The sequence below is a fragment of the Giraffa tippelskirchi genome, chromosome 11 (assembly GCF_054371585.1).
Source record: "Giraffa tippelskirchi isolate mGirTip1 chromosome 11, T2T-mGirTip1v1.2.pri, whole genome shotgun sequence".
Lineage (NCBI taxonomy): Eukaryota > Metazoa > Chordata > Mammalia > Artiodactyla > Giraffidae > Giraffa > Giraffa tippelskirchi.
Window position 1 is genome coordinate 29,618,927 of NC_137285.1, and position 16,700 is coordinate 29,635,626.

The following is a 16,700-nucleotide window of genomic DNA, read 5'->3' on the forward strand; positions in this document are numbered from 1 at the left end:
AAGGCAATGCCAAGAACGTTCAAACTACCACACAATTGCACTCAGCTCACACGCTAGCAAAGTAATGCTCAAAATTCTTCAAGCTAGACTTCAACAGTACCTGAACCGTGAACTTCCAGATGTTCCAGCTGGATTTAGAAAAAGCAGAAGACCAGAGATCAAATTGCCAACATCCACCGGATCATCAAAAAAGCAAGAGAATACCAGAAAACATCTACATCTGCTTTATTGATTACGCCAAAGCCTTTGACTGTGTGGATCACAACAAACTCTCGAAAATTCTCCAAGAGATGGGAATACCAGGCCACGTGACCTGCCTCCTGAGAAATCTGTATGCAGATCAAGAAGCAACAGTTAGAACTGGACATGGAACAATAGACTGGTTCCAAATTGGGAAAGGAGTAGGTCAAGGCTATATATTGTCACCCTGTTTATTTAACTTATATGAAGCATATATCATGCAAAATGCCAGGCTGGATGAAGCACAAGGTGTAATCAAGATTGCTGGGAGAAATATCAGTAACCTCAGATACGCAAATAACACCATCTATATGGCAGAAAGTGAAGAAGAACTAAAGAGCTTCTTGATGAAAGTGAAAGAAGAGAGTGAAAAAAATGACTTAAAACTCAACATTCAAAAAGGAAGATCATGGCATCTGGTCCCATCACTTCATGCCAAATAGATGGGAAACAACGGAAACAGTGAGAGACTTTATTTTGGGGGGCTCCAAAATCACTGCAGATGGTGATTGCAGCCATGAAATTAAAAGACACTTTCTCCTTGGAAGAAAAGCTGTGACCAACCTCGACAGCATATTAAAAAGCAGGGACATCAGTTTGCCGACAAAGGTCTGTATAGGCAAAGCTACGATTTTTCCAGTAGTCATATATGGATGTGAGAGTTGGACTATAAAGAACGCTGAGCATCAAAGAATTGATGATTTTGAACTGTGGTGTTGGAGAAGACTCTTGAGAGTCCCTTGGACTGCAAGGAGATCCAACCAGTCCATTCTTAAGGAAATCAGTCTTGAATATTCATTGGAAGGACTGATGCTGAAATTCCAATACTTTGGCCACCTGATGAGAAGAACTGACTCCTTGGAAAAGACCCTGATGCTGGGATAGATTGAAGGCAGGAGGAGAAGGTGATGACAGAGGATGAGATGGTTGGATGGCATCACCAACTCGATGGAGATGAGTTTGAGCAAGCTCTGGGAGTTGATGATGGACAGGGAAGCCTGGCATGCTACAATCCATGGGGTCACAAAGAGTCGGACACAACTGATCAACTGAACTAAATCTAATGGTATATTGAATTTTCTGTTAATAAATCTTTTCACTGAACTGGGAGAGAATGTGAATCCCGTAAAGATAGAATCTGTATCAAGATTTCTGGCCTGCCTTCTTTCCTTCCTCCCTCCCTCTTTTTTTTCTTCCCTCCTTCCATTTTTCCTTCCTTCCCCCTCTACTTCCTTCCTTTCTTTTCTCTCCTTTTCTTTCTTTCCTTCCTCCCTGCCTCGCTTCCGTCTAAGTAAGTCTCTTAAGTGTGCCCAATGTGCCCTGAGCTCTGAGAATTCAGTGGTCACAGATAAGTTTTCTGCTTCCTTAGAGTAACTGTTTTAGTGGGGAGAAGAGATCAATTAGACAAAGAATATATGAAGAAGATACTCAGATGCTGGTGGCGAATATGAAGGCAATAAACAAGGTCACATGAAGGAAAGTGATCAAGGGTGGGCTGGGCATGAAGGGTACTGCTGAGGAAGTCATGTTTGAGAACCTGGATGTAATTTAAAGCCATCGAGTGAATGACATCCATAGAGAGAGCAAGGAGGGTTGTGTGAAAATTTAGAAAATTTGTCTTAACAAATGTTCCTGTGAAAGAAACAGAAAAGGATGGTGGAAATTGAAGGGATATAGGAACCTAATAAGCAGTTATCGATTACCTATCATCATCATCATCATTATTATCATTGTCACCCACCTATCTATTTAATCTACCTACCTATGTATTTCTTTCCTCCTTATTGGTAGTAGGAGATATTGGATCAGAATGCAATGGCAATCCACTCCAGTACTCTTGCCTGGAAAATCCCGTGGACAGAAGAGCCTGGTAGGCTGCAGTCCATAGGGTCGCTAAGAGTCTGACACGACTGAGTGGCTTCAGTTTCACTTTTCACTTTCATGCATTGGAGAAGGAACTGGCAACCCACTCCAGTGTTCTTGCCTGGAGAATCCCAGGGACGGGGGAGCCTGGTGGGCCGCCGTCTATGGGATCGCACAGAGTCGGACATGACTGAAGCAACTTAGCGGCAGTAGCAGCAATAGAGAAAAAAGGCTGATGTGAGGTGTTGACAGTGTATCTGCAGAAAAAAAAATGTCCTCAAGAGGATGAGAGAGGTGGGGTCAGTGTGATACTGTGGTTTCCCCCCAGCTTCACTGTACTTGTTACCTAAAGATTAAAATAGTACTGAATAAAGAAATTTTCTCAGCAGTCAGTAAAGCTTTTATGTTAAAATGTGATTTATCATTAGTGACAGCAGAATCATACTTTGATACATGGTAGTATATACACAGGAGACTTCCCTGGTAGCTCAGCTGGTAAAGAATCTTCCTGCAATTCAGGAGACCCCAGTTCAATTCCTGGGTCGGGAAGATCCCCTGCAGAAGGGATAGGGTACTCATTCCAGTATCCTTGGGCTTCCCTGGTGGCTCAGACGGTAAAGAATCTGCCTGCAATGCAAGAGACCTGAGTTTGATCCCTGGGTTGGAATATTTAGCCAGCCCGTGATGGTGCTTAGTTATTTTCTGTAGTAGTTATTTCATGTAGCAGTTGTTTTCTCTTTGACCCTCAGCTCCTAAAATAATCCTGCTGCCCCACTGAGATCTGAATATCATAAGCTTGGAACCAATATTATCATAGATTATTGAAGCATCAGGGGACATAGAAATCATGAAGTGTGGTGGTTCTTCTCATTGATTATCATGATCACCTAGGGAAGTTTAAAAACAAACACCCCAAAGGTAGAACACTGCAGATCTATTTGAGCATCATTAGGATGGAATTAGAGAGTAGGGATCCTGAAATTAATCAGTATTCTTCCCGTATTTCCAGTTGAATTTCTCTTCAGACAGTGGAGAAATATTGTTTTGTTAAGTTCATAATTCCGTGTATCACCAAATCAGGCCATAAAGTGATACTGCAATGAGAAACTAGTTGGAAAAATGAAAACTCAACACAACTAGAAAACATCAACCTTAAATAGATGAGATGTTAATATAATTGAAATGTTTAGAATCAAGGGGACATCCATAGTTTCAATATTCTATACTACTCCTCTTAGATTCTGAGGGTTCTAGAAGTAGAAATTGTGTCTAAATTCTTGGACTCTGACATGGCACGTATGGTGGGCAACTGGAATTTTGTTAGCCAGTGCACAGGACATTGTTGAATTTTCTCCCATTCTTATGAAATATGTGATACTTTTCAGTATACTTCTGCTCTGACATATGACGCTGTTCAAGTGATGACTGAAGCTTTTCGAAACCTACGGAAGCAGAGAATTGAAATCTCCAGAAGGGGAAATGCAGGAGACTGTCTGGCAAACCCAGCGGTGCCCTGGGGACAAGGTGTAGAAATAGAAAGGGCCCTCAAACAGGTCAGTCACTCAAAATGATTGCGATGCAACTTAAGGCTGGCCACTATTTTTTTCCTGCTGAACTAGTCATTCTTATCTTATACCTTCTGTTTTATGTAGAGGGAATATTATCTCCTACCTACACAAAGGTAGGTTGAAGAGCAAAAAGAAAACTAATGAGTGTCATTTTCTTGACTTGCATCCTGGGAGAGTCTTCTGGTCAACCCGTTTGTGTCTGGTTGAAGTGAATTTATAACTGTATCTTTTCCCATTTCCTTATTAGGTGCAGGTCGAAGGTCTTTCAGGAAATATCAAGTTTGACCAGAACGGAAAAAGAATAAATTATACAATTAACATCATGGAGCTTAAAACGAATGGGCCCCGGAAGGTAAATCATTAGTAAATTGAGGGCTTTCTGTCTGTGTGAGGAGGTGGGTTAGTGGACCCACCACCTCATCTTCCAGAGTCCTGGAGACATGTGTTCACATAGATAGACTCCACAACTCCAGGAACATATATTTTAAAATCTTTGTTCTAAATAAAATCTATTTCTTGTAAGTAATACTGAAACAATTTTAAAATAACTATAAATAAAATGATGATACTTTTTTTTTTTTAGACAGAGGTAGAAAGAGTTTAATGAGAAGAAAAAGAACTATAGCTGAAAGATTATGGTTCTGGAGACCAGACATAGCCGGTGAAATGTGCATGTAACTTTCAAGTCAACATTTTTTTTCTTCTGTTATGGCTAAAATGCCATTGTTTGAATTTTATTTATGTTTCTATATGATCACTCCCATGAAAAGTACCCTTGGAGAGTATGAAAAGTGAAAATGAAGAGACAAGCTGTTTTTAGGAATAGTTTTTGCAGTGCCTTTCTATTCTTTTGATTCACATACCTAAAAGATATGTGTCTTTTTTCTTCTCTGATTGCTGTGGCTAGGATTTCCAAAGCTATGTGTTTAGGACAAGTCTAGTTAGGATAGGTGTAATTTCCGATTCAGACATGGGTTTGAAAATATCTCAGTGCTTTGGTGATAGAAAGGCTGTGTATCCAAGTGCACTCTTTCTGTGTCCTTTTTCAGATTGGCTACTGGAGCGAAGTTGACAAAATGGTTGTTACCCTCACTGAACTCCCTTCTGGAAACGATACCTCTGGGCTTGAGAATAAGACTGTTGTTGTCACTACTATTTTGGTAATTAGCTACATATGCCTCTGTTTGACATTATTTTTTTCTTCAGAAAAACATCTGCCAGCTAGTATTTCTGCTTATATTTTAGGACAATAACCGATATGGTGATGCTTTTGAATGTTTTAGTCATTTGTTGCATGTTATTCTGTTTAAGGGGATCACAAACATGAGCTAAAGCATTCAAAATATTTCCTCTCCTCTTCAAGAATCAACTTCAGCTTTATAGATAATTCATAACCTGGTGTTTGGGGTTTCCCAGGTGGCCCAGTAGTAAAGAATCTGCTTGCCAGGAGTTTCAGGAGATGTGGGTTTGATCCCTGGGTAGGAAAGATTCCCCGGAGGAGGAAATGCAACCCACTCCAATATCCTTGCCAGGATAATCCCATGAGCAGAGGAGCTTGGCGGGCTGCAGTGCATGGGGTCACAAAGAGTTAGACATGACTGAGCAACTGAGCATGCACGCAATGTGGTGCTTACACGTGTGAACATCTGGGAAAAGTGTGGAAGAGCCTTCCTTGTATCCATCAATGTTTCACCTTTCCACTCCCGCACTATCCTGGGTCTATTCTGTCCTTACATTTGTTACATGATTTAATAATGGTGTCAGTTCTGTCCTTACATTTGTTATTAATACATGGTTTAATGTCAACTTCTCTATCTTCCTATGGAAAGGGGAACTTGTGAAAGACAAGGGTGATCTCCTTTCTTTTTAACCCCAAATCTCCACATAGTAATTGGCATGTAGCTGGTGCTAAGTAAACGTATGTTGGATGGCATGACAACAATGAAGTGGATCTTGAACACTGAGGCTCTGGATAGATGGTTGGGAGATGTAGGTCATCAGGACAAGTGTTAATATAATAAAGTGGAGGAAATGAAATGGGGTTCACTAATAGTGTAGGATTTTGCAACAAAATAGCCTTTTTTTGTTTCACTAAGCTGTGATGCAGTGAATTTGTGGGATTCATTATGGTAACAATATTGAGAAGAAGGTATAGTTAGGCTAGTAAGGGATTTGAATAAGAACATTGGTTGGCACTTTGAAAAGTCTTAATAGATGTAAGCTAGGTATTTGAGGGTTTTTGCCTTAATCATGCTGCTGAGAGCTCTCTCACTAGGCCTCACAAATCCTTAGTGCCACTTTCCAGTGGAGAAAATTAGACTGGTGTTACATTTTTTCATGCTTCTTCTTTATGGTGTTTGCAGAGGAATGCTACTCTCTAGCTATCTGTGTAGCATAATTCTAGGATATTATCTTATAAAGGAAGTTTGATCTCAAGTCTGAGAGAGTACGATCTGTAATCACCATGGCAACAACTTTTTCAGTCTGCACATCACTGGCCATGAACCTGATTAGAACACGAACCTTATCCTTGAACTAGTAGTGACCCAGGGTTTTGGGTGAATGATGGTTCTTTGGAGTCAGGGTAGCCCTAATTTAGAATAAGACAGTGGTGAATCCAGAGTTAACTGAAACAGATGCTGAACCACATTATTTTTCAGCAAGCCCTAGGAATTACAAACATAACATGGGGATATACTAACTTTTGAGTCTCTTGTTTACTTGGTATGGCCAGGTACAAGCCATATTAATGAAATATAAGTGAAATATAATGAAAGATATATGAGGACCTTTGTTCAGAAATTTTATTATTAATTTTTCCTCATATTTTCCACTATCTGTATTCTACAATGTCTCTAGCTAACAGGTAATAATTAAAAATAATTAAACCAGAAGATTTGAATCAATGAGAGCAGATAATTCATACAACTGTTTTGATCACCTAAAGCACTTTCTTTCTGTATAGGAATCCCCCTATGTTATGATGAAGAAAAATCATGAGATGCTTGAAGGCAATGAGAGATATGAGGGCTATTGTGTTGACTTGGCTGCAGAAATCGCCAAACATTGTGGGTTCAAATACAAGTTGACCATTGTTGGGGATGGCAAGTATGGGGCCAGGGATGCAGACACGAAAATTTGGAATGGGATGGTTGGAGAACTTGTATATGGGGTAAGTACCACTCTTCTTACAGATAAAATCATTCCATTTGAACTCTTGTTGAGGGAATGCTTGCCTTCCATGCAAAGTACCAACGTCTGAGGCTGTTGGTTTCCCACGTTACTCTAGGAATACTGTCTTGTTTCCTTGTAAATATTTGAAGATGAAGGATGAAGTCAGAAGCAAACATGCAAATGGAGACAGGCATTACATCTGTCTTGAAGCCTATGGGCCATATGCATTTTTCAAAGATCGCAAAGGCATGGATACAGATGTAGTTCTCATAATCAAGCCAGAAGGGTGTTCTCTGTATTTATTGGAAAGGAGGAATATTTGGGGAACAAATTGCTTTTCTTCTGTTTATTATTTCCTGGGATTCCACCAGGGAAATATTCATTCCCATATCCTAATTTCCTGTCCTACCCATTGATCCAATAGCATAACTACGATTCCTTCCTGCCCGGGAGTCCTGGTTCTATTACTGTCCTTTGTTTCCCTTGCAGAAAGCTGATATTGCAATCGCTCCGTTAACCATCACCCTTGTGAGAGAGGAGGTGATCGATTTCTCAAAGCCCTTTATGAGCCTCGGGATCTCTATCATGATCAAGAAGCCTCAGAAGTCCAAACCAGGAGTGTTTTCATTTCTTGATCCTTTAGCCTATGAGATCTGGATGTGCATTGTTTTTGCCTACATTGGGGTCAGTGTAGTTTTATTCCTGGTCAGCAGATTTAGCCCCTACGAGTGGCACACTGAGGAATTTGAAGATGGAAGAGAAACACAAAGTAGTGAATCAACTAATGAATTTGGGATTTTTAATAGTCTCTGGTTTTCCTTGGGTGCCTTTATGCAGCAAGGATGCGATATTTCGCCAAGGTTGGTTACTCGCCTGCTTCAACTTTGTGCATTTTAGGTCTCGAGTGGACATTCATGGTGTTTATGAATTCACTGTAAAGAAGTTAGCAGCTGCCGGCTGTCTGTCCAAGCAGTGTTAAGACTCTTAAGGACAGACTTTTACCATCGGCGTAAGCCTGTGAAATATTTGAGCAATGTTCTTTGAATGTTGGTCCTGTATTTCCCTGGTGAAATTGTACACACCATGGAGAGGCTATAAAATGCATAAGGTTCCTATCATTACATGCCTTCTTGGAGGGGTACCGTGTTTTTGCTGCATATTCTCATTTTACAGTCATCTGTGTGTTGATCCACAGACCTGTATTTGGGAAAATGGGCAACATTACTTACTAACTAAAAAGCGACAAAACTTCATTTCACACATCTCATCTTTTTGTTGTTGTTGTTGTTATTAGCTCATGGAAATGATACGGGAGAAATATTTACAAAATTTGTTTTTTAAAGGTTAGGTTGCTGAGTTGAAAAGAATGTATGATAAAATACTTTCAAGTATCTAGAAATAAATAGTTGGGATGATAATGACTGATTCATTACAAATATTTGTGCCATATTAAATAGTAATGCACACAGGATGGAAAAAATTCGTACAACTCCAGTCATATGATATTTTAATTCCTGCCCTAGAATGCTCAAATAGAATAGATATATCACAAAACACACATTGCCTTTGTGCATGTTGCATACATGAGTCAGAATAATAGCCATGTCTGGTTCTTTAGAGGAATAAACCATACTTTTCTGATGTGATTAGTTTCACATTTAAAGTCTAAATGATTATTGATCTACTGGCACATTTTAGTTTGTGTTCAAGTAACATCCTTTGATTCTATGGGATATCTTAATAACTAGCAGAGGTGGTGGCTTTTTAAATGCTATTTCATTACTGTTAGTTTTTGAGCATTTGGGGGCTAAGAATAATTAACTTCAAAAAACTATATATGAAGCTCAAAAAACATTTTGTATCTTTTACAGTCTTTTTGCATACTCCTCCAGTGAGGTAAAGGAAATATATCATGTTTGCAGAAAGCATCAATAACTTACTTTTCCAATAGTAGGGAATGTCTTTTATGAACTTTGTGAATCTGAAAACTCTTAATTCCATCAAGTTTTCTGTGGCCTCGCTATGGAACTACACTATATTGAACCAAACCGTGGGTATTTGTACTGCATATATAGAGAGACATAAGTTTTACACATAATATATGATAATAATTATCATATATCATCTTTATGATTATGATGATCTCTGGTAAAGCAAGATTCATAGTTCTGTCTCTGTATTTAGTTTATCTGATTTAAGTTGAAGACATAAAAAGAAGTTTCTAATGATGAAAAAGGAAAATACCAACCAGATTGGAATCCCAGAGAACATTCTGGTTCATAAATAATAAATGATTCATCTTTGGAAAGAAGGTTACTGAAGTATGATGTTACCATAGCCCTGAGATATAAGGCAATTATCCTAGAGTTCCACAAAGTATCCTCTGCCTTGTGAATAAGCAGGAGGAGCTTATGAAGTTTCATTATGACATAGGACATACTGACCTAGGTGCCAATCAATGAACTCTCAGGTTTTTTTGCCTTGCTCCTCATGTACGAGGTCTCTGAAGGTCACTCTTTTGGTGTCCAGTGCTTATCAAGGAGAAGAAAACACATTTACATGTAGGGGCTGGAGTACAAGCCACATTTAACAATCTGTTTTTCCAGGGTCCACCGTGACATATTGACATTCAACTTTCTAACAGAGCCTGCTTCCTAAAACATGACCATTTTTATTTGCTTATGGTTTCATTCATGAATCATGACTCACTACGCTTTCACATGTAATAATTTTTATTTCCTGGTAAGATATATCAATTTTAGATAACATGTTTTCCTTGTTATCTTTTATTTGCCATGGGATATATATGTATAGACATATACATATATATGTAAGGAGAATTCACTTTATTAAAATTTTTCAGCATATGCACCTTTCAATTTATGGCTATATGTGCATTTAATAACTGAACATGCTGCCTAATATTGGAAAATTTAAGGATTTTTTAAAGGAACCAAACTATCATGTTTTAGAATGCAATGATGATAATTCTAGGAAAGGAGGATAGAGCAGCTTAGTATCTAAAATAATATTAATAGTAATGCATGAAATGCACAGATCACTTTACATATCTTAAAATATTTTTATTTATCATCTTTTTCTCAATAAAATATAAGAACTTTTATTTATACGAATAGAACACATTTAAATTTTAATCTAGAATGATTATGTGAAGTGAATTGGCCATTGCCTGAAATTAGGTTTAGAGTATAACTATAATTTTGTGAAGACTACAACCACAGAATTATGAGAGCAAAAAGGTATAAAGTTGACTCTTATTCTCTGGCTTACTTCTGTTTTCTCCCCCAATATCCTAAAGTGATTCGAATGATTAAAAGATTTCTTTGTTAAGCTAATTATTTAATAGAGATTAGGAAAATGATAGAATATGTACATTTATTTGCTGCTTTAGTGCAGACACTGAGAAATGAAAGTTTTGTTTTTACTAAGAGAAACCATTTTTATCTGTCACCATAAAACATAACATTTAATTTGCTTCTCTATTTAAAATTTCTCAGGAACTCATTCAGAAGCATTAGTTCATCCTTGGAAAATATCAACAAGTAAATAATTAATTGCTCAATAATTTTCTGTTTTGAATGATGCACAAGTTATATAAGCTTTGGGGGTTATCTTGCATACTTCAAAAAACGAGCATCTTTAATTAAATCTGACCTAAGTACTGAATTAGGGAGCAACATTATGTTTTTAACTTGTGTTTATCTTACAACTGAAACAGAATGATTTATAAAAATGATTCTAAAATTTATTGCAAATAAACCTGCAATGTATACTGTCCAAGGCAATGAGATCCATTTTTTTTTAAGGGCTTCAACTGAATCTGCCTTCTTAAATACAAGGTACATGAGATGACAATTATATGTTCTATTGTGACGGAATAAACAGTGAACATTTTGACAGTGGCTTTGTCTACATAGAGTTTCTCCAAATCTAAAATGTACTTAATATTCTTTTCAGAATATGTGAGAATTAACTTTTTCCATTCTATCATATTTGTTTAATTTTTTGCATCTCTTAGAGACTGGTAAAGGCTCTTCATCATATTGTTTTTATTTTTCATTGACTGTGAAGTTTCTTTCTTTTTCTCTTTTATTTTAGCAGCAGATGTTTTTATTTAAAAAATCTTTACTTTTAGCTTCACTGCTTTTCTTCACTTCTCGAGTAGCTTATTATACAGATGTTACCTGATAATTGATATAGTATCTGTGTTTCATCGAAAGGTGTATTTCTTATTATTAATTGTGAGAAAATTTAGTTTAAGTCATAAATTGGCACATTTTCATAATTTAAATATTTAGAAGTGTTACCTCTTCACTATAGAAGGGTTTATTGTTAGACATAATAGAGTTATTAGCAAAGGAAAAAAATTATTGTTTTTTTTAATATTACTCAAATACCTTTATATGTGGAACCCCACCAAATCTTACCAAATAACACCCTATATATCTACTTCTATATCTACATATCTATAGTTATCTATTTCTATACCTACACATCTATACTTACCTATCTAGGGTTTAAAATAGATCAAGCTTTTGAAAAGTATTTTATGTAAGAATTTATGGCCACAGAAATATTTTTATTTTTATTATTTTTCAAACTAGAAATTTATATTTTGGCAAACTTTTAAATGTCTGATTTGTTTTCCTTCAGTTTTCTTTTTTCCTTAAGCAGGAGGCACAAAGGAACAGGGATATAACAGTTCATTCCTGAAGCATCAGATTTTTATTTGTTAAGAATTGTATTTTGTGTCATACTCTGTAGTATCATTTTTTTCCATTTCTATCCTGTACTATTGCTAAAATCTATGTTTCTGCACATACAAAATGCTAATGAAATTTTGGACCTTTTTTGAGGGTTTTGAAACTTCATTGGATGGATTAAATGGAGGGTTTCTTTGGTGTTTAAAGCCGTATCTGTGGTGCATACTTTTATTTTTGATATTTGATTTTGTTTGTCAGCATTGTTCTGAGTTTTGCTGTTGATCTTAGATTCTCTTCTTTGTTTAGTTATATCATGAGTGGATAAAATAGTATAAACGTTGGAAAAATTATTCGCACATTTCTTGAAATTGCTTGTTACAAGATTACCCATGTAGCCATGATAACTGTGAAAGAACTTCAGGAATCTACAGTTTTGCCTCTGGATAGCTCATCAGATCTAGCGAATCTATAATCCTTTCCCAGAAGTTTCAATAATTTTATGTTTCATGAACTAGCAGATATATTGAAAAATATGAAGTCAAATATTTCCCTATAAATCAAAATTTGCATAATACTGCTAACTTGTTTCCTTAGGAGGTCATTCGTTTCACTTTACAAATCCATTTCGTACTTGTTATCAGATCCCTGTCTGGGCGCATTGTTGGAGGAGTGTGGTGGTTCTTTACCCTGATCATAATCTCCTCCTACACGGCTAACCTAGCTGCCTTCCTGACTGTAGAGAGGATGGTGTCTCCCATCGAAAGTGCCGAGGATCTTTCTAAGCAAACAGAAATTGCTTATGGAACATTAGACTCTGGCTCCACCAAGGAATTTTTCAGGGTAAGAGATTCTGCTTCGTAAGTTCTTGTTTTGGTCTTACTATTGAACCAACCTAAACTCTGTGCCTCCTTGCCTCTCCCATGGTCGATACAAAGGTGCTACGTGAAAGTTACTTCCATCTCTGTCTCTAATTCTATTTTTGTTCCTCTTCTTTAAATTTTTATTTTATATTGGAGTGTAGTTGATTTACATGTTGTGTTAGTTTCAGGTATACAGCAAAGTGATTCAGTTATACATATACACGTAAATATTCTTTTTCAAATTCTTTTCCCATTTAGGTAATTATAGAATAATTGAGTGGAGTTTCCTGTGCTCTACAGTAGGTTCTTGTTGTTTATCAAATTTGCATATAGTAATCTATATCTATCAATCCCCAAATCCCAATTTATCCCTCCTCTCCACCTTACCCTTTGGTAACCATAAGTTTGTTTTCTATTTCTGTTCTTAACCTTATCTCTACCCCTCTATGCTCCCTACCCTCCCCACCCCTATATTTGGCACTATCTGTTTTTTTTTGATTCCTGACTCTTTTGGAGAAAAACACTATGTTGTAAAGAAATCTAGTTTTTATAAAAATTAATTATACTTTTGGGAGAAAATTTAAGCAAGGTCTAGTTAAAATTAAATGATTATTTTTAAAAGAATATGGTGTTATAGTTTGCTTTATGTTAAATAAACTTGACTGTCAATTATCTTACATAATTTACAGTTGAGAACTGACTGTCAAGTCAGTTATGTTAATTCTATGTCAGGAAATAGATTATGTTCATATGTGGAAATTCTGGGTTTCCTGTTAAACCCTCCAAGAAAAGGCTTACAAAGGCCTTCAACCTCCTAATTTTTAAAATGGGAATAATAATTATGTGTCTATTAAATGTATTTTAGCTTTTGAAAGATCTGTGGCCCTATGTTCTTTGTCTAAAGGAACCGGCCCAATAGGCTGATGGTATAATTTTCTTTCCTTATACTCTTAATGGGATTCCCTGGTTGCTCAGACGGTAAAGCATCTGCCCGCAGTGTGGGAGACCAGGGTTCGATCCCTGGGTTGGTAAGATCCCCTGGAGAAGGAAATGGCAACCCATTCTAGTACTCTTGCCTAGAAAATTCCATGGATGGAGGAGCCTGGTGGGCTACTCTCCATGGGGTCGCAAAGAGTCGGACACGACTGAGCAACTTCACTTCTTTTATGCTCTTATCTCTCTGTAAGAGCTATTCTATTAAAATGTTGAAATAAAGCTGATAAACTTTGGCATTAAGCCAAATAGATGGCATATGATGATCTCTAATAATCCACAAGCATCTTTGAGTGTATCTGAGATTGAATGAAGATTAGGGCTTTCAGGTTCCAGCTGAAGTAGTGCACTGTGGTTTGAGGACTGTCTCATCCTGCATTACCATTGGTGTCTTTTCCAAATACCATCAGTTGTGCTCCAGATGTGATGAGAGAAAAGGTGGTTCTGTCAGACTGCTGACAACAGATAGTAATTTGGATGTGAGTGGGGCAGCAGGACACTGGCCCTTCCGCTAGTCACTGCAGTGTAAGCCAAGACTGTGTTCCTTTTGTAAGCAACTTTGCTTTGACTTTAATGCAACTTGTGAATATTGCAATGCAGTTTTGCTGCTAATGACAGTTTACTCCTACTGCTGAAAATAGTTGCAATGTGTGTATACTGTAGTTCTTAACATAATGTAGTGCTCTAGCCTGATCATGACAATGGAGTTATTAAATAAATTAGAATATTGCATGATTCTCAATTAGTATATTTTGAAACCTTTAAAAGTTATTTGTATCCCAATATGGCTTGCTTTTATTTTATTGATATATTTTATTGGTATTCCTCCCTCTCTAAGTAAATGAGATCAATGAAGCGACTTGTTATATCATGGTTTACTTACTGCTACTTATGTTGATTAAAATAACCTTGTTTCCAGACACTGTCTGTTGAGAGTTACTCTCATTAGCTTGTTTGGGACCAGCTATTCTCAATAACTGCACGTTCAGAATCTCAGAGTTTTTCAGTATACCTTAACTCAACCATAGAAACATATGCCTTAATTAGCACATGGCCAAGATTTCATGAATAGAATATGTAAATTTCCCAGGAGACAGGATGAAAGGCTAGATAATTCTGGGCAAAGGACACTTCAACTCTTGTGTTTCAGCTCAATAACCCCACAATATTGTGGTTCCCACTGCAGTACACACACACACACAAACAACCTTGACATATCTGTAGTGTGTCGTTTGCCTGTATAGGATTGTGGAGCTTACTTTCTCTGGAGTAATAGAGAAGTGATGTTGATTATCTTGTTGTTATTGTTCAGTCCCTCCATCACATCTGATTCTTTGCAACACCATGGACTATAGCACACAAGGCTTCCCTGTCCTTCACCATCTTCCAGAGTTTGCTCAAATTCATGTCCATTGAGTCGGTGATGCCATCCAACCATCTCGTCCTCTGTTGTACCCTTCTCCTCGTGCCCTCAATCTTTCCCAACATCAGGGTCTTTTCTAATGAGTCAACTCTTCGCATCAGGTGGCCAAAGTATTGGAGCTTCAGCTTCAGCATCAGTCCTTCCAATGAATATTCAGGATTGATTTCCTTTGGGTTTGAATGGTTTAATCTCTTTGCAGTCCAAGGGGCCCTCAAGAGTCTTCTCCAGCACCACAGTTCAAAAGTATCGTTTCTTCGGGACTCAGCCTTCTTTATGGCCCAACATCAATATATGACTACTGGAAAAACCATAGCTTTGACTAGACAGACCTTTGTTGGCAAAGTAATGTCTCTGCTTTTATATGGTGTCTAGGTTGGTCATAACATTTCTTTCAAGAAGCAAGTGTATTTTAATTTCATGCCTGCAGTCAACATCTGCAGTGATTTTGGAGTCCAAGAAAATAAATTTTGTCACTATTTCCATTGTTTCCCCATCGATTTGCCATGAATTAATGGGACCAGATGCCATTATCTTTGTTTTTTGAATCTTGAGTTTTAAGCTAGCTTTTTCACTTTCCTCTTTCATTTTCATCAAGAGGTTCTTCAGTTCCTCTTTACTTTCTGCCATAAGGGTGGTGTCATCTGCATATCTGAGGTTATTGCTGTTTCTCCCAGCAATCTTGATTCCAGCTGTGCTTCATCCAGCCCAGCATTTCACGTGATGTACTCTGCACAGAAGTTAAATAAGCAGGCTGACAATATACAGCCTTGAAGTATTCCTTTCCCAATTTGGAACAAGTCCGTTGTTCCATGTCCATTTCTAACTGTTGTTTCTTGACCTGCACACAGGTTTCTCATTGGGCAGGTAATGTGGTCTGGTATTCCCATCTCTTGAAGAATTTTCCACAGTTTGTTGTGATCCACACAGTCAAAGGCTTTAGCATAGTCAATGAAGAAGAAGTAGATGTTTTTCTGGAATTCTTTTGCTTTTTCTATGATCCAGAGGATGTTGGCAATTTGATTTTTGGTTCCTCTGCTTTTCTCAATGCAGCTTGAATATCTGGAAGTTCTTGGTTCATGTACTGTTGAAGCCTAGCATGGAGAATTTTGAACATTACTTATGCAGAAGTTTGTATATTCTTTGACATTGCCTTTCTTTGGGATTGGAATGAAAGCTAACCTTTTCCAGTCCTGTGACCACTGTTGAGTTTTCCAAATTTGGTGGCATATTGACTGCAGCACTTTCACAGCATCATCTTTTCAGATTTGAAATAGTTCAACTGGAATTCCATCACCTCCACTAGCTTTGTTCATAGAGATGCTTCCTAAGACCCACTTGATTTGCACTCCAGGATGTCTGGCTCTAGGTGAGTGATCACACCTTCATGGTTATCTGGGTCATTAAGATATTTTTCATATAGTTCTTCTGTGTATTCTTGCCACCTCTTCTTAATATCTTCTGCTTTTGTTAGGTCCATACCATTTTTGTCCTTTATTGTGCCCATCTTTGCATGAAATGTTTTCTTGGTATCTCTAATTTTCTTGAAAATATCTCTAATCTTTCCCATTCTATTGTTTTCCTCTATTTCTTTGTATTGTTCACTTAGGAAGGCTTTCTTATCTCTTCTTGCTATTCTTTGAAATTCTGCATTCAGATGGATATATCCTTCCTTTTTGCATTTCCCTTTCACTTCTCTTCTTTTCTCAGCTATTTGTAAGGCCTCCTCAGACAACCATTTTGCCTTTTTGCATTGCTTTTTCTTGGGAATGGTCTTGATCACTGCCTCCTGTACAATGTTACAATCCTCTGTCCATAGTTCTAGACAACCTGATAACTTTTATTAGTATAGCTTCCC

General features: G+C 37.3%; 1 protein-coding gene across 2 annotated transcripts in view; it reads left to right on the forward strand.

The window, feature by feature from the left end:
- Positions 1–16,700, forward strand: part of GRIA2 (glutamate ionotropic receptor AMPA type subunit 2) — a 172,796-nt gene that overhangs the window by 126,437 nt on the left and 29,659 nt on the right. For both annotated transcript variants that reach the window (XM_081539063.1, XM_081539064.1), the window contains exons 7-12: positions 3,489–3,656; positions 3,919–4,023; positions 4,721–4,831; positions 6,637–6,843; positions 7,335–7,705; positions 12,211–12,409. In XM_081539063.1, coding sequence (XP_081395189.1) covers positions 3,489–3,656; positions 3,919–4,023; positions 4,721–4,831; positions 6,637–6,843; positions 7,335–7,705; positions 12,211–12,409 — 1,161 coding nt within the window. The remainder of the gene's footprint in view (positions 1–3,488; positions 3,657–3,918; positions 4,024–4,720; positions 4,832–6,636; positions 6,844–7,334; positions 7,706–12,210; positions 12,410–16,700) is intronic.